Consider the following 17,712-nt stretch of genomic DNA (forward strand, 5'->3'; position numbering starts at 1 on the left):
GGGCATCTGGTGATCAAATCAATGGATTGTGCTAGAAAGTCACTAGGTGTTCACCAATACTGTTTTCTCCTTCTGGACACTGAAGAGGACAGGCATGTCCCAGCTTCCCTTACTTAATTTGGGACCATGAAAATGAATTTTGGCCAATTGAAATGGGCAGGAGTGATCGTGTAAAATATTTCTTTGATTTATCTTCTCATTTATGCTCCTTCTTGGGGTTGCCTCTTTGGGCCTCACTGGTTCCAGTTTTCACACCTCTCCAGGAGTTACTGATTGCTCCTTTGGGAGCTGCAGGTCCAGGTGATGGGAAGATAATGTCTTCATGAGGAGGAGGACCATACCTGGTAACCCTGAGGCACTAGATATCAGGTTGGGCCACCTCATGATCATGCATTTATACCTGGATTTCCCTGCTCTCAGAGTTCAACGGGAAGGCAGGAGGAGTTTGAGTCTTTGTTCTTGTGAATTAGACATGAATTATGATGTCATCTTATGAAATAAACCATGATATGAAACTATATTAATTCCACTGTCCACTTAAGCCTAAGGACAATTAGTCCTGATAGTTCTAACTTTTGAATAATATGTCCTGTAAAAATGTATCACTTTGACAATAGAGTTACCTATAGTTTATGAAAACTTCCTGCAGCTAAAGTGAAAAAAAAAAAAAGAAACTAAAGGTATACAGGTGTGGTTTATGCAAAAATTTTAACCATTGCCTATAATGCTACTTGCTGACTCAGGGAGTGATTGTATTTTATATTTAAAAAAAACATAATCAGGGCTTCCCTGGTGGCGCAGTGGTTGAGAGTACGCCTGCCGATGCAGGGGACGCGGGTTCGTGCCCCGGTCCGGGAGGATCCCACATGCCGCGGAGCGGCTGGGCCCGTGAGCCATGGCCGCTGAGCCTGCGCGTCCGGAGCCTGTGCTCCGCAACGGGAGAGGCCACAACAGTGAGAGGCCCGCGTACCACAAAAATAAATAAATAAAAATGTAAAAAACATAATCAGTGATTCTGCAAAGAGGAGCCTCTGATATACTCCTATAGCTGTATGTGTGAGAACCTTGTGGAGATGATGAATAACAATAATAGCTTGTGTGTATTTAGCACCAGGCCTTGTGGTAAGCACTTTTCATTTCACTTCCCATGAGGTAGTCTGTAGTATATTTCCATTTTAGTTGAACTTTGGGGGAGGGAGGTGCTCATGACTTTTAATGAGAGATCCCACCCGCGGGGGTTTCTGTGTCAGAAAGTGTAGGTTGGATCCGAGAACTTGCATTTTTAGTAAGTTCACAGTGATGCTGACCCAATTTGGGTATGAACGAATTAGAGGAACATTTCATGTGTTTAAACGAAGACTGCACGAGAGAGGGATATTCATTGTTCAATTTAAATCTCAGTCCCCAGAACTCGAGAGGTGAAGCAGTTCTCCCAGGATGAAAGAATGCTCCACCTGCTGGAGACGGTGGAGGACGCGGCGTTGTCACAGGTGACCACGGAAATCTGGACGCGTCGCCTGTAAGAGGAGCTCTGGCCCTCCGCAACCCAATTCCTCCCCGACCTTTCTCGCTCCACCTGCCTCCGCACCGCTGTCGAGGAGAACCGGAAAGGGGCCCCTTACCTAGTTGGTATGAGGACACAAACTCCTTTACCCAGAAGTCTGTGCCCGGCGCATCCGCGCTGCGCCAATGACAGTCCGGAAGATGGGCGTTTCCTGACGCCCTTGCCGGCAGAGGCGGGACTTCTGGTGTCGCGGCGGTGACGTCTTCTGCTTGCGCCAGGGCTGTCCGGAGTGGCTGTGGAGGTTGGCTGGGAGGCCTTGCTGGGGTCCGCCTTCCGTGCGGCTCTTCGGAAGCGAACAGGGAAGGACAGTAGAAAGGATAGGACCTCCCTCCGCGCCGTTGTTAGGATCCATGGTCCCCGTCGTGGGACGGGCCGCCTTGCGCGGAGGTGTCAGCCGGGGCTGCGCTCTTTCCGACGCCTTCGCACCCGCCCTCCGTCCTCGTCCGCTTCCGGAGGCGGCACCCTGAGCCTGAGCGCCTTTTTACAAGGGGGAGCCTGGGGCTCTGAGTGCGACAGTCGTCCCGAGGCCACTCCGCCCAGTGTGGGGTGGGGGTTCGGCTGCTCCCGCAGAGCCCGCTCCAGTCACCAGCTTCTCGACCCGGTTCTGCTCAGAGGATCCCATGGCGGCCGCGGCGCTTAGGGACCTGGCTCAGGTGAGTGGAGGGTCCCTCAAGCCGTCACCGCCTCAGGTGTAGGGGATGGTGTGTTCTAGGGCTTTCAGCACTTCGCCTTCATCGCTCCCTTCTCTTGAGTATAAAGGCGGTGAAGGGCGGTCCTTGACGGTGGATATGTGGCGAGGTTCCCATTCCCAGTGTTGACGGGGTGAGGCGTGAAATGGTTTCCAAGGCCCAGGAGCCAACTGGTACAAACACTTGGAGGTGAGAATGAATTAGGAGTGTTCAGGAAACCGCAGGTCTCTGTTATGTTTGGTGAGAATAGAGAGCAGGCAGTCAGGGATCAGGCCTGGAATGGCAGCCTGAGGAGCTGGGCCTCTTTTCTGATGGTGGCGGGAGCCATGGAAGGTTTGTAACAGAGAAGGGAGGTGATCTGACATAGGTGTTAACAGGCTTCCTCTTGTAGCAGAGTGGAAAGATTGGGGAAGCCTGAGGGTGGGCAGGGAGACCAGGATGGAGTCTACAGCAATAGTCCAGGTGAGTGTTGATGGTGGGTGGACCAGAGTGGTGGCAGTGGAGGTTAGAGAGGTGTATGGATTTTGTATATGTTTTTAAACTAGGGTCGTTGGAGATTTTCTGATGAGACATAGTGAGATTCTGGGACTCTTCACCTGCCCCGCCCCCTGCACTTGAGTCTGGGGGCTTTAAAGGAGGGGTCCTTCCAAGCCCAGCATCCTAAATCTAGATCGAGAGTTATGTGAAGAGCCTCCTGCTTCTGGCAGCCAATAGGATGAGGACTGGAAGGGTGTATTAGACACAGGAACAGCATGTGTAAATGCTTGGAGGTAAGGTTGAGTTGGGAATCCTCAGGCACCTGGGTGGCAGTGGTGCCTGGCATAAAGACATGAGTACTTCCTGGATACTGTATGCAAAATGGCTTCAGGAGTGGGGGTTGCCTTGGAGGTGCATATGGTGTGGATCAGAAGGTTGTCAGTGTTAATGGGGTGTGGTCCCGATATGACGAAGGTGTGGTTCAGAGTGATGTACATGTTGGGAGGAGTGTAGACTGATGTGGACTGACACAACACAAAGGTGTGTCTGGGAGGCATGTTCTGGAGGATGCCAGCAGGAGAGTGTTTGGTGCCCCTCATGCAAGACCCATAGCTTACATAATATATTAATATATCTGCTCAGATGTCTGGTTCTGTTCTGGGCTGCACACAGCGATCAGAGGGACAGGACAGAGCAGGCAATAGTCGTGTTAAGGTCTAGTATCGCCTCTGAATTGGGCAGCTGGGGAGGATAGGGACCAGCGGGTGGGTAGGTTAATGGGTAGACTGGGGAGTCCTGTTGTCTGTGAGCTCAATGTCCCCTTCGTGGCAGGGCTGTGTGACCTTCGAGGATGTGTTCGTGTACTTCTCCCGGGAGGAGTGGGAGCTCCTTGAGGAAGCTCAGAGACTTCTGTACCGTGACGTGATGCTGGAGAACCTTGCACTTGTGGCCTCGCTGGGTAAGTCCCTGTTTCAGTTATCTGTTGGTACATGGCAAATTACTCCAAAAGTTAGCGACTTAAAACAATTAAAATGCGTTATGTAACTTTCAGTGTATCAGGAACCTCGCTCGTCACAGCTTACCTGGGTGCTTTTGGCTCAGGGTCTCTCATGAGGTTTCAGTCAAGCTGTCAGCCAAACCTGTGTTCTCATCCAAAGGCCATTGTCGGGAAGGATCCACTTACAAACTCACTCATGTTTTGTGTTTCCAAGATGTAGTTTCTTGCGGCTTGTTGACCCGTGAGCATTAGTTCCTCACTGGCTGTTGGTCAAAGGCCTCCCTCGGTTCCTTGTCACGGTGGCCTTTCTGTAGTGCACCTCGTAACGTGGAAGGTGCCTTCTCTGAGCAAGGGAGCAAGCGAGAATGTCCACGATGGTGGCTGTTCTTTTTCTAACCTGACCTGGAGAAAATGGTCCCATCGTTTTTGCCCTGTTCTGTTCCTTAGAAATGGGTCAATCAGTCCAGCCTACGGTCAAGGGAAGTGGCCTGCACAGGGGCGGGAATACTGGGAGGTAGGCATTCTTGGGGGCCATCGGAGAGGCTGCCTTCCACAGGCCCTCATGCCCGCTCCAGTGTCCTTGGGGTTTGCTTTTCCCCACTTCCCTTGGGGCAGCTCTTTCAGTCCAGCCAGATCAGTGACTCTTCTCCTTCCCTTCTTTGGTTCCCAGAGTAGGCGCTGTGGGTGCCGAGGCTGGGCCGTGTGTGGTGTCCCCTCCCTCGCTGAGCAGTCCCAACACCTCTGCCCAAAGCCTTTCAGGATCGGGTTAGGAGTTCAGGGCCCTTTCAGTCTGCTTCACAGATTCTGCCTGGCTTGGGCACTTCCAGATCCGTGATGCCTCTGCGTCCATGTTCTGCCCCCATCTTCTGGCTGAGATTTCCTGGGGCATGACTGTGCCAGGAATTGTAGGTACTGACATGGTCACTGCTTGTGGAAGGCACAGGGATGTTCCGCCAAATCCTCCTTCAGGTTTTTTTTTTTTAACATTTTCTTTTTTGTGTGGGATGGGTCTGTCTAGGCCATTTATCTGCTCTATGTTTTGTTTGTTTTTTCTTGGAGTATAGTTGATTCATAATGTTGTGTTAGTTTCCCCTATGTGTGTGTGTTTTTTTTTTTTTTTTTACAACTTCCATCTTCCGGATCCTATGTAGTTGCCCAGGTGAAGAGGGGCGGGAAGCCCCGGGTGCCTGATAGGGAGCCCTGACTCCAGCCACAGTGAGAGAGACCAGAGACGGCCTGGCCCTGCCGCATGGGAGCTGAAAGAGAGCCATCTTAGGGCTGAGTTCACATTCGTACTGTCAACCTGCTTTGTGTTCACCAGTGTTTTCTGGCCAAGGCACATAGCAGTACCTCACTTCTCCCTTTCCTTCCCCATTCTTGGCACTTGACGTTTCTCTTCTGTTTTCCATCCTTTGGCTGTTTCCCCACCTCTCTGGCCTCCATGTCTCTCACTCATTCTCCTCTTCCCCGTCCGCATTGCTCTGCAACATTGGCTACTGTAATGTGTCATGAGTTGTGCACATATCCGTACGTAGTCCTTAAGAACAAGCTACTTACTTGCAATCAGATTTTCCTGGGCCTGGACACAGCTTTCTGCACAGAGCTCACCTGACACCAGCAGCCGAGGCTCTGCTGAAACCCTTTTGTAGAGGAGTGAGTTGGAGACCTCGCCTCTACTTCTGGTACTGTCCACCATCATTGTGTCTTAACCCAGCGTTAGAGTTCCTCCGTACTGTGACGTTTAGAGGCCCTGGATTGACAACGGGCCCTTCCTCACCCTGATCCTGGCTCCCTCATCCTGCCAAAAGCCAGTGGACTCATTCATTGGTGTGTCACACATACATATGTGATAGAGTTGCTGCTTCCCACCAAAGTGAACATGTCCTTCACTAGCATTTCTTTGCTTTCAGGTTGTTGGTGTGAATCAAACAGTGAGGGGGCTCCTTCTGAGCAGAGCGTTTTTGTAGGAGTATCAGAGGTCAGGACTCCTGAGTCATGTCCATTTATCCAGAAAGCCCACCCACGTGAGATATGTGACCCACTCTTGAAAGACATTTTGCACCTGGCTGAACACCAGGGATCATGCCCTGCACCGAAACTGTACACATGTGACTCCTGTGGGCGAGGATTCCTGTTCAGTGAAAACTTTTATCAGCATCAGAAGCAATATAGTGGGAAGAATCCAGTCAGAAGGGATGATGATGGGGCCTTACTTGTGAAGAGCTGTGCTGTCCACATGTTAGGGAGGCCTTTTACTTGCAGGGAGGAAGGGATGGACTTGCCGGATAGCTCTGGCCTCTTCCAGCACCAAAGTACTCACAATGGAATGAGTCCGTGCAGAAGGGCTGAGTTCATGGAGCCCTTTCCACAGAGCTCCAGACTCGGGCGACACCAGGGAGACCATGATGAACTGGTGCTTCTCAATTGCAGTGACAATGGGAAAGCCTTCCTGAACACCTTCACTCTCCTTGACAACCAGATAACTCAGGCTGAAGTGCGAGCTTTTAGGTGCCTACCATGTGGAAATCTGTCCAAGGAGAAATCGGCTCTTATTCATCACAATAAAATTCATAGTGGAGAAATTTCACATGTGTGTAAGGAGTGTGGAAAGGCCTTCATTCACCCGTCTCACCTAAAAACCCACCAGAAATTTCACACTGGAAAACGACAGTATACATGCAGTGAATGTGGAAAAGCTTACAGCAGAAGCTCCCACCTTGTTCAGCACCAGAGAATTCACACTGGAGAAAGGCCTTATGAGTGCAGCGAATGTGGAAAAGCTTTTAGCCGCAAAAACACGCTTGTTCAGCACCAGAGAGTTCACACTGGAGAAAGGTCTTATGACTGCAGTGAATGTGGAAAAGCCTACAGCAGAAGCTCCCACCTTGTGCAGCACCAGAGAATTCACACTGGAGAAAGGCCTTATGAGTGCAGTGAATGTGGGAAGTTCTTTAGCCAAAGCTCTCACCTTATTGAGCACTGGAGAATTCACACTGGGGCAAGGCCTTACGAGTGCATAGAATGTGGAAAATTCTTTAGCCATAACTCCAGCCTCATTAAACATAGGAGAGTCCACACAGGAGCAAGGTCTTATGTGTGCGGCAAATGTGGGAAGGCTTTTGGCTGCAAAGACACGCTTGTTCAGCACCAGATAACTCACACTGGAGCAAGGCCTTATGAGTGCAGCGAGTGTGGAAAGGCCTTCAGCCGTAAAGACACGCTTGTACAGCACCAGAAAATCCACACCGGAGAAAGGCCTTATGAGTGTGGCGAATGTGGAAAATTCTTTAGCCATAGCTACAACCTCATTGTGCATCAGAGAATTCACACTGGAGCGAAGCCTTATGAGTGCAGTGAATGTGGGAAATGCTTTAGCCACAACTCCAGCCTCATTCTACACCAGAGGGTTCACAGTGGAGCAAGGCCTTATGTGTGTAGTGAATGTGGGAAAGCCTACATTAGTAGCTCCCACCTTGTTCAGCACAAGAAAGTCCACACTGGAGTGAGGCCTTATGAGTGCAGTGAATGTGGGAAATTCTTTAGCCGCAACTCTAGCCTCATCCTTCACCAGAGGGTTCACACTGGAGAGAAGCCTTACATGTGCAGTGAATGTGGGAAAGCCTATAGCAGAAGCTCCCATCTTGTTCGGCACCAGAAAGTTCACACTGGCGAAGGGCCTCATGAATGCAACAGCTTTGATGGCCCTTTAGCTGCATCTGTTACACTTGTTTAGCAGCCAGAAAGTTCACACTAGAGAAGCCCTTATGAGTGCAGAAAATGTGCTGTATCCTTGCTCAAGGTATTAGGACTCACACCAGAGAAGAGCTCTGTGAGTGCCCTTTGTGAGGGAGCCAGCAGGTCTGCCTTGTACAATTGTACATCCACCCCGGGGAGATTCCCGATAAGTACCACGTAGGTGAGAAGCTCTCATGAGGTGCATTGCACTTCCTCAACTGTCCAGGGCTCTTGACAGTTATATCACTGCCAGTGCCTGTGGTGGAAGCCATCTCATTGCTGTTACGTTCCCACAGTGTCTGTCAGTTACTCCAATATGCTCAGGAAAGGTGGACCCCTGTGGTGTCTCTCCTGATCCCTCTAGGGGATTGTGAATGTTCTGAGTGTATTGAAGATCCTCATTTCCTTCCCCATGACGGGGTTCTGAGTGACCATGATCTATCTCTGGCCGAAAGGATCTGAACTGGAACCTGCTGGTGATTACCAGACAAGATTTCCCTTCTTCCTTGACAGTGTTGACTGTAACATGATAGCTGTGACTTATTTATCCTGCTTTCAAGTCACCCAACTTTGGAACTCCCTGCCCCATGCTACTCTGGTTTGTGCAGTGATAAAGGCCTGCTGTGGCAGTTTTTACTCTTGGGAGGTCAGTTCACTGTGTCTAATGGATTGAGAATAAATTGGGTTTCGCCAGCCTGAAGGGAGGAACACCTTTTCTTGGCACCAACGTCATGTGCCTCAGAAGGAACAGCAGGATGGCAGAGAACACCTCTCAGTCTAGTTTCTCCTAGTTTGCATTGTTGCTCAAGGCTTGTTAGAAAAGACTGAAGAGCTTTGTGCACCTAAACCTGTGGTCTAGAAGTCAGGATTTCCTGTGAGCCCAGAGTTCATTCTGAGGAGGGCACAGTCGGTGTGGAAATCTCCAGTGCTTGTGGAAGCAACATGAATTGGGTCCTTTGTTCCTAGGGAATGTCCCATATTCCCCAGCACTTTTGAGGGATTTCTGTCTCCTGGGCCTGTACAAGAGCCAGTCTCTGATGTCCAGAATCCCATAGGCAAGTATCATTGACTGGAAGGCTTTTTAGCCTTTTAGGGCAACATGGGAATCATAGTTGGTATAGAAACACTGAGATAATGGAGTGGGGATGACTGTGTCTAGTGAGAGGATGTGTGCCTATTCTAACGGAGGCATCTGTAAATGTCCATGCGATTTTGGCTGTATGGCATGAACGGTACAGAAATTGTAAGGACCTTCAGACATCTGAGTCTCCTGTGGCCAACGCACTGTCACAGTAGATAATCTAAAGGTTTGCAGATTTCTATACCTCCCTCGGCTGTTGACGTTATGGCCATCACAGGCACAGGTAGGAACCCCAGCACTGACAAAAGGGAGATCCAGGGATCGGGCTTCTCTGACCCAGCCAGCATTCCTAGTGACAGCAGTGGACGTGGACCTCATTGCTGATACCGAGGCAGGGCTTATCCCCCTAAACTGTGGGGAGACGGGATGTGCTGGAACCAGAACCATGGGCAGATGTGACTTTCCAAGAGGAATGGTAAATATGGATTTTTATGGGAAATATTTAGTTCTTAACATCTTTATTGAGGTACTGTGACATGAAATAAAATGAATATATGTGAAGTGTAAAACGTTTTATGTTTCACCATGTGTGTATATACTGATGAGACCACACCGTCAAGATAATGGAGATATCCCACACAACCTAAGTATTCCTGCGTCACTATGATCCTTTCCCTCCAGTCCTTTCTAACCCCCTTTCTCACAATTCACAAGTAATAGCAAGCACTTTCTAGTATTTCATATAAACAGAATCATATGGTATATACTTTCTGGGGAGTGGGACTCTGGTATTTTTCACTAACTGTAACTATTTTGAGATTAATCCATTTGTTGCATGTATCAGTTGTTCGTTTGTATTGCTGAGAATTATTCCATTGTATAGATATACCACATTTGTTTTTTATCTGTTCACCTGTTAGTGGATGTTAGGGTTGTTTCCAATTTTTGGCTGTTAGAAATAAAACTCCTATGAAGATTTGTGTATAAGGTATTACTGAATAAGATTCCATTGTATGGCTATACCACAGTTTGTTTATCCATTCACTGACTGAGGGACATCTTGATTGCTTCCAAGTTTTGGCACTTATCAATAAACCTGCATTATGCATTGTGTGTAGGTTTTGTGTGGGTATAAGTTTTCAATTCGTTTGGGTTCAAGCCAAGGAGCATGATTTACTGGGTCATATAGTAAGAGTATGTTTAGTTTTGTAAGAACCTCTTCCAAAGTGGCTGTCATTCTGCACTCCCACCAGCAGTGGGTGAGTGGTCCTGTTGCTCCATATCCTCGTCAGCATTTGATGTCAGTGTTTTCGATTTTTGCCATTCACATAGGTGTGTAGTAATAGTATATTGTTGTTGCTTTCATTTGCAGTTCCCTAATGATATATGATGAATATCTTCATATTCTTTTTTTTTTAAACAAGCCTTGATGGCTAGCTTTTTTTGGGGGGGCGCATCAGGTCTTAGTTGCGGCATGTGGGATCTTTTGTGGCGGCGCACAGGTTCTTTGTTGTGGTGCGTGGGCTTCTCTCTAGTTGTGGCATGTAGGTTTTCTCTGTCTAGTTGTAGCATGTGGGCTCCAGGGTGCGTGGGCTCTGTAGTTTGCAGCACGCGGGCTCTCTCGTTGAGGTGCGTGAGCTCAGTTGTTGTGGCGTGTGGGCTTAGTTGCCCCGCGGCATGTGGGATAGTTCCCCGACCAGGGATCGAACCCATGTCCCCTGCATTGGAAGGCAGATTCTTTATCACTGGACCACCAGGGAAGTCCCTCTTCATATTCTTTTAACAGTGTCTTTTGCAGAGCAGAAATTTTAAATTTTAGTCAAGTCCAGATTACTAAGTTTTTCTTTCATGTGTTGTGTTTTTGGTGTTGTATCTAAAAAGTGATTGCTAAACCCAAGGTAACTTACATTGTCTCCTGTGTTATCTTCGAGGTGTTTTATAGTTTTGAGAAAATATTTGTAAAAGGTATAAGATGTGTGTCTGGGTCACTTTTTTTTTTTGGCTGTGCTGCACAGTTTACGGGATCTTAGTTCCCCTACCAGGTATCAAACCCATGCCCCCTGCAGTGGAAATGGAGCCCTAACCACTGGACCACCAGGGAATTCCCTGGATCACTTTTTTATTGTTTATTTATTTTATAAACAGAATACATAATTTATTACCTATTTTACTATCTCTTGGCATTTTTTTAAATTAATTACTTTTATTTTGGCTCGCTGGGTCTTCACTGTGGCGTGCGGGCTTCTCTAGTTGCGATGCACAGGCTCAACTGGGGTATGTGGGATCTTAGTTCCCCTACCAGAGCCCCTGCATTGGGAGCATGGAGTCTTTTTTTTTTTAAATAAATGTATTTATTTATATTTTTGTCTGCATTAGGTCTTCATTGCTGCGTGCAGGCTTTCTCTAGTTCTGGCGAGCGGGGGCTACTCTTCATTGTGGTGCGGGGGCTTCTCATTGTGGTGGTTTCTCTTGTGGAGCACAGGCTCGAGGCGCACCGGCTTCAGTAGCTGTGGCACATGGGCTCGGCAGTTATGGCTTATGGGCTCTAGAGCGCAGGCTCAGCAGTTATGGTGCACGGGCTTAGTTGCACCACGGTATGTGGGATCTTCTCAGACCAGGGCTCGACTCTGTGTCCCCTGCATTGGCAGGCGGATTCTTAACCACTGTGCCACCAGGGAAGTCCCTGGGAACGTGGAGTCTTAACCACTGGACCACCAGGGAAGTCCCTGGATCACTTTTTAAAGCCCATTTGTTGAAAAGACTTCTTTCTCCATTCCTTTTCCTTTGTTCCCTTTTCAAAGACCACTTGAATGTATTTGTGTGGATCTATTTCTACACTCTGTTCCAGTTTTTTCCATTTATTGAGATACTAATCGTGTGGCTGTGTGGGGGTTCTTATTGTCTTTTATTTTATGGTTTATTCCATTAATTGATATTCAGATGTTAAGCCAACCTTGCATTTCCTGGGACAAATCCCCCAGATCACGTTGTATTATCCTTTGTGTATGTTGCCAAGACAGTTTTCTGATATTTTGTTAATGTATTTTACATCTATATAGATGAATGATAATGGGTTTGTAGATTTGGGTTTTTTAAAAAAAATATTTAATTATTTATTTGGTTGCACCGGGTCTTAGTTGCAACAGGTAGGCTCCTTAGTTGCACCTCACGGGCTCCTTAGTTGTGGCATGTGAACTCTTAGTTGTGGCATGCATGTGCGATCTAGTTCCCTGACCAGGGATCGAACCTGGGCTCCCTGCATTGGGGGCGCGGAGTCTTAACCACTGTGCCACCAGGGAAGTTCCCACATCAATTTTTATATGTAGCATTTTTATCTTCATCTAGTTCAAAATATTTGTTTTTAAAATTTCCCTTGTAATTTCTCCTTTACCCATAGGATAATTAGCAGTGTGTAGTTTAGTAAGTCTCTTTCTATTAAATTTACAGGGATGGTATCACAGAGCAGGAGGAAAGCTTGTGATTTGTCAGTCAATGGTCCAAGTGTTACTGTTGAAATGGGGAAAATCTGTGAGTTATTTGAAATAACTTGGTTTTTCTTCATAAGATGGGAGACCCTTTTTTCCAGTTTCTCTTCTATTGACAGTATTTACAAGTGTCCTTTTCAGTAGGTGGTTGGTTGGGACGTGGGCCCCGTAACCCCTGCTGGTCTGCAAGGACACGTTTTCTTCAGATCCTGTCTTGTAAATATGAGCTGCCAGGTTTTATAGTTCAAAAGGGGATAATTATTCTTTTTTTATTTTATTTATTTTTGGCTGCGTCAGGTCTTCAGTTGTGGCACACACAGGATCTTCGTTGAGGCGTGCGGGCTTAGTAGTTTTGGCATGCGGGCTTAGTTGCCCCGTGGCATGTGGGATCTTATTTCCCTGACCAGGGATCGAACCCGCATCCCCTGCATTGTAAGGCGGATTCTTTACCACTGGACCACCAGGGATGTCCCAGGGCTAATTATTCCAAGTTCTATTTTTGAATTAGGTCTCCACCTTCACGTTTAACACCATTGGTAAAATGACATGAAACAGCTGCTCTTAACATCAGCACCTCTTTAACTCCCAACTGTTGAAATTAGAAATTTTTTCTAGTCTGTCTGAAAATCTTCTATAGTTTAAAAATATTTTTGTCTTAATGATTAAATTACTATACAATCGATCTTTACTGGTCATGGACCACCAGACCAGAGACTCGTAAACCATAGGCATCCTTATTCCCGAAACTATGATTAAGAAACGTCACCAGGTATTTGACTCCAGCCTCTTTGCTCCTCCCCCTAAAACCCTGCGACTCAAAGACCCACGTGCAGTGGGCGTCAGACTTGTCTCCCACGCCCTTGATTGGTGCCCTGCAACACACTCTCACTTAGCTGCAAACACTCCATGTCAGTTTGGCTTTTGCTCGGTTACAGTAGGGGGTCTGAGCAAGGGAGAGAGTCGGGGGAGAGGTGCTAAGGAGAGAGATCAGAAGGATAAGGGGGTGGGAGCGCTGGATGTGGGGGGCTACTGCAGGACAAGGAGAGGGTGGATTTACAGGGGAATGAGTCTACTTTGTTCCTGCTGAAGTTGGTCGACGTGCTCATTAGTTTTGGCCAAAGAATCTTTTAGTGATGTAACTTTTTAAAGTTTTTTTTTTAATGTGTATCTATTTTTGGCTGTGTTGGGTCTTCATTTCTGTGTGAGGGCTTTCTCTGGTTGTGGCGAGTGGGGGCCACTCTTCATCGCGGTGCGCGGGCCTCTCACTATTGCGGCCTCTCTTGTGGCGGAGCACAGGCTCCAGACGTGCAGGCTCAGTAGTTGTGGCTCACGGGCCCAGTTGCTCCGCGGCATGTGGGATCTTCCCGGACCAGGGCTCGAACCCGTGTCCCCTGCATTAGCAGGCAGATTCTCAACCACTGCGCCACCAGGGAAGCCCTAGTGATGTAACTTTTATTTCAGAATTTAATTTGGAGTCCTCTGCATACTAAGAAAAAATACTATCCATTGGGCCTGAGAACTCTTATTTACTTTATTTTCAAAGGTGTCTTTCAAATTAACCCTTTTGTTCAAATCAAGTGTCCCCCAGAGTGGCCACTGAAGGCCCAAATCATCCTTAGGATAGTTATGCTATTGAGAAACACAGGCACACAGAACTTCCCTGTGTGGTCCAGACAGCCCAGGAAAAAAAAAAGCCAAAAAACATAACTCAAAGGACATCAAAAAAGGTATGAAAAGGAATGGCCTGATCCACCAAGTATCTCAAACAACAGGGAACTAACAACAAAATCCAGGTGTCAAACTGAGAACGAAAAGCCATGAAACTCAACACAGAGCAGAGTTTAGACCTACTGCTGACTTACCACGTCTTCACGGACTCAAGTTGCCCTTCAGCAGCAAGGCACAAGGGACATCTGTGGGTACTGCACCTGGTGGAAGGCTGGGGTCTGCGGTGACAGGCAGTGCAGACAGTATCTCAGTGGGACTTCCACAATAAACCTAATAGGTTGTAACATAGCTTCTACAGTGGATACATCCAGTTTATCTTGTTCCTTTTGTCCACTGAACGTTGATTAGTGAGACACAGGATCAACAGTAGTGTGAGCTGGAGGACTGATGATACTCAGTGTGGAAGCTCCTTACAACTTCTATTACTATTTTACCTTCTTTTTTTTTTTTTTTTTTTTGCAGTACGCGGGCTTCTCACTGTTGTGGCCTCTCCCATTGCAGAGCACAGGCTCCAGATGCGCAGGCTCAGCGGCCATGGCTTATGGGCCCAGCCGCTCCGTGGCATGTGGGATCTTCCCTGACTGGGGCACGAACCCGTGTCCCCTGCATTGGCAGGCGGACTCTCAAGCACTGCGCCACCAGGGAAGCCCTATTTTACCTTCTTAATCTGAATTTGTCTTAAAAATTATTTTTTCACTTGTTTTGACACTAGTTGAGGAAATCATACATCTCTCATGCTTAACTGTTAGTAATCTGTCCATCATTTTCAATTTTGAATGAACTGCGTATCATACAAAGACCTCAGAGAGGACTTTTACCACATTTAGTGAATATCCACTCTTCAGGAAATTCATCACAAAATTTACATTTGCATTTTGCATTTTTGTATTCAGTATATACAAAATATAGATAACAGCAAGTTCAGCAAGAATAGAAAATATTGCCTTTTCAATCTCACATGTGTATCAGTTTGTCACAAGTCCAAACTCATAACTAAGTTTTAACAGGTTGAACCATTGAAAGGTTTGCAAACTTGTGAACTAACAGTGAATTGAACTTGGTATCTAATTCAACAACAAAAGAAGGGAACTTCCTGTTTGCCTGCCTGTAAGGGAGAGTTCTAATTGTCAGGCAGTCACCTCAAAAAAAGCCAGAGCAGGGCCTCCCTGGTGGCGCAAGTGGTTGAGAGTCCGCCTGCCGATGCAGGGGATACGGGTTCGTGCCCCGGTCTGGGAGAATCCCATATGCCGCGGAGCGGCTGGGCCCGTGAGCCATGGCCGCTGAGCCTGCGCGTCCGGAGCCTGTGCTCCGCAACGGGGGAGGCCACAACAGTGAGAGGCCCGCATACCGCAAAAAAAAAAAAAAGCCAGAGCAGGTCTCATATGAGCTTTTGGGAAGTCTGGCATTCAGGAATCAGCAGACTTTCAGAAACAGGCATATTTAAGGATTGAAACCTATCCGTAAAGGAGAGTGAATTATCACATGTCATTTCCTGCCAAGATAGCTTGTGACCTTCTAACCTTCGAAGCCTGGGTACAAAGGGGGCATCCTACTCAGGAGACAAAGGTTTGGGATTCCATGATCCCATCTCCTTGATGGGAACTGATTTATCAGGTCACCTGAAATTGCAGCAACAGTGAATGCATAGGGAGTTGAAATTATCTCTGAAAAATACTTGAAATGAATATTACAAAAAGTTACTAACAGTGATTATGTAGTTACTCAATGAAATTGGGAAAAATAGTTCTAGAGGGCTTCCCTGGTGATGTAGTGGTTAAGAATCCGCCTGCCAATGCAGGGGACACGGGTTCGAGCCCTGGACCGCGAAGATCCCACCTGCTGCAGAACAACTAAGCCCGTGTGCCACAACTACTGAAGCCTGCACGCCTAGAGCCCGTGCTCTGCAACAAGAGAAGCCACGACAATGAGAAGCCCGTGCACTGCAACGAAGAGTAGCTCCCACTCACTGCAACTAGAGAAAGCCCACGCACAGCAACGAGACCCAACACAGCCATAAATTATATAAATAAATAAATTTATATAATAAATAAGTAAATAAAAAAGAACTGAATACATATCAAAATGTGGAGTAGGGCTTCCCTGGTGGCGCAGTGGTTGAGAGTCCGCCTGCCGATGCAGGGGACACGGGTTCGTGCCCCGGTCTGGGAAGATCCCACGTGCTGCGGAGCGGCTGGGCCCGTGAGCCATGGCCGCTGAGCCTGCGCGTCCGGAGCCTGCGCTCTGCAACGGGAGAGGCCACAACAGTGAGAGGCCCGTGTACCACAAAAAAAAAAAAAAAAAAAAGAAATATGTGTCGGTCACTGGATGGGACACCATCACTGGCTCTACGACTGAAGCCCGTGCCTACAGCCCGTGCTCCACGAGAAGCCACCACAATGAGAAGCCCACGCACCGCAACGAAGAGTAGCTCGCTGCAACTAGATAAAGCCCGCGAGTAGCAACAAAGACCCAAGCAGCCCCCCCCCAAAAAATAGTTCTAGAGAAACATATCTGTTACAGGTGAAAGAAAGTTAAAGTTAAGCTCAGTAGCTACAGTTTATTACAGTGAAAGGATACAGATGAAAAGCAGCAAAGGAAGATGGTGCTATAGGACAGAGTGCAAGTGGGACCCCATTGCCAGGTTCCAGTTGCCCCCTCGCTTAGGTCTCACAGCAGTAATGTGTGACAGCACACATGCAGGATTGCTAACCAGGGAACCTCACACAAGCCTTGGTGTTGTCCAGGTTTGTTTGGAGTATCTGTCACACATAGGGACACCTGTGTGGCTGACCTTACTCTCTAGCTTCTCCAAATGTCAAACTGATACAGAGACCTAAGGACCCCCCCCACCATAAATCACAGTATTAGCATAAACTGCCTAGCACGACCCAAGGACCAGGTAAATAGACACTTTTATTAGTGAATGTATCAAGAGCTTGGAGATTGTCTCGCAGGAGTTGGGCAAGTAAGTGCCACACATTTCTTTGGAATGAATAGACTGGACAACTCAGGCCTGTGATATCATCCTTTACACAGGTCAAGTGAAAATACTCAAAACTTGTCCCTTCGGAATTCTTTTACATTTTACCCTAATCTATGTTCTCAATGTTATTTATGGATATCTGTAGAATGGAAACAGACTATAATGGTGTGCTACTTCACATCTTCCCAAGTCCACACTGGGTGACCTTGAAACCATGCCCCATAGGGTTAACAGAAGCTGGTGAGTAACAGAAATCCTTGAGTTTGTCTTATAGAACTACAGATAAGGGAACAGCTTGCCAAAACCCCTCTGCTTGTAAACTGCCTTCACTGATTAAGCTCGTTTTAGTTTTTTTTTTCTCTTTAGTTGCATATGCTCCAAGCTTCATATGGTCTAAGTAATATCACAAGACTCCCTAACGACCCCTGTAAATCACACCTCTGATGTATGGGTCACTATAGTAAAGGGAGCCCCAGTTGTTTTTTATTTTTATTTTTTGGCTGCATTGGGTCTTTGTTGCTGCATGCAGGCTTTCTCTACTTGTGGTGAGCGGGGGCTACTTGTTGTGGTGCATTGGCTTCTCATTGCAGTGGCTTCTCTCATTGCAGAGCACGGGCTCTAGGTGCGCGGGCTTAGTTGCTCCAGGTCATGTGGGATCCTCCCGGACCAGGGCTTGAACCTGTGTCCCCTGCATCGGCAGGTGGACTCTCAACCACTGCGCCACCAGGGAAGCCCGGCAGGCAGATTCTTAACCACTGCACCACCAGGGAAGTCCCCCCAGTTGTTTTTTAGGAACTTAAGAGTCAGCTCTTACACACTTGGAGCTAGTTAAGACTGATTGCAATTACCAACCCGTAAAATTTGGCCTGCACAAGTGTTCAGTGAATGCCCTTTGGACATCAGATGGCCAAAAACTCCACCCTCAGATCGTGCAAAGTGACTGTTTCTGAACATGCATCCCATGAAGAAGCAT

General features: G+C 47.5%; 1 protein-coding gene across 1 annotated transcript; it reads left to right on the forward strand.

The window, feature by feature from the left end:
* The first annotated feature begins 1,811 nt into the window (after window positions 1-1,811).
* On the forward strand, window positions 1,812-9,591 carry LOC132480958 (zinc finger protein 304-like). Its single transcript, XM_060085586.1, has 3 exons — window positions 1,812-2,217; window positions 3,562-3,688; window positions 5,638-9,591. The coding sequence occupies exons 1-3, from the start codon at window positions 2,185-2,187 to the stop codon at window positions 7,458-7,460; spliced, it is 1,983 nt and encodes a 660-aa protein (XP_059941569.1). The 5' UTR covers window positions 1,812-2,184; the 3' UTR covers window positions 7,461-9,591.
* Window positions 9,592-17,712: the final 8,121 nt, after the last annotated feature.

This window comes from Mesoplodon densirostris, chromosome 19 (assembly GCF_025265405.1).
Source record: "Mesoplodon densirostris isolate mMesDen1 chromosome 19, mMesDen1 primary haplotype, whole genome shotgun sequence".
Lineage (NCBI taxonomy): Eukaryota > Metazoa > Chordata > Mammalia > Artiodactyla > Ziphiidae > Mesoplodon > Mesoplodon densirostris.

Coding starts and splice junctions, on each gene's coding strand:
- LOC132480958 (XM_060085586.1), top strand. CDS start 2,185: ATGGCGGCCGCGGCGCTTAGGGACCTGGCTCAG. Junction 2,218..3,561: donor CGCTTAGGGACCTGGCTCAG/GTGAGTGGAGGG, acceptor CCTTCGTGGCAG/GGCTGTGTGACCTTCGAGGA. Junction 3,689..5,637: donor TGCACTTGTGGCCTCGCTGG/GTAAGTCCCTGT, acceptor CTTTGCTTTCAG/GTTGTTGGTGTGAATCAAAC.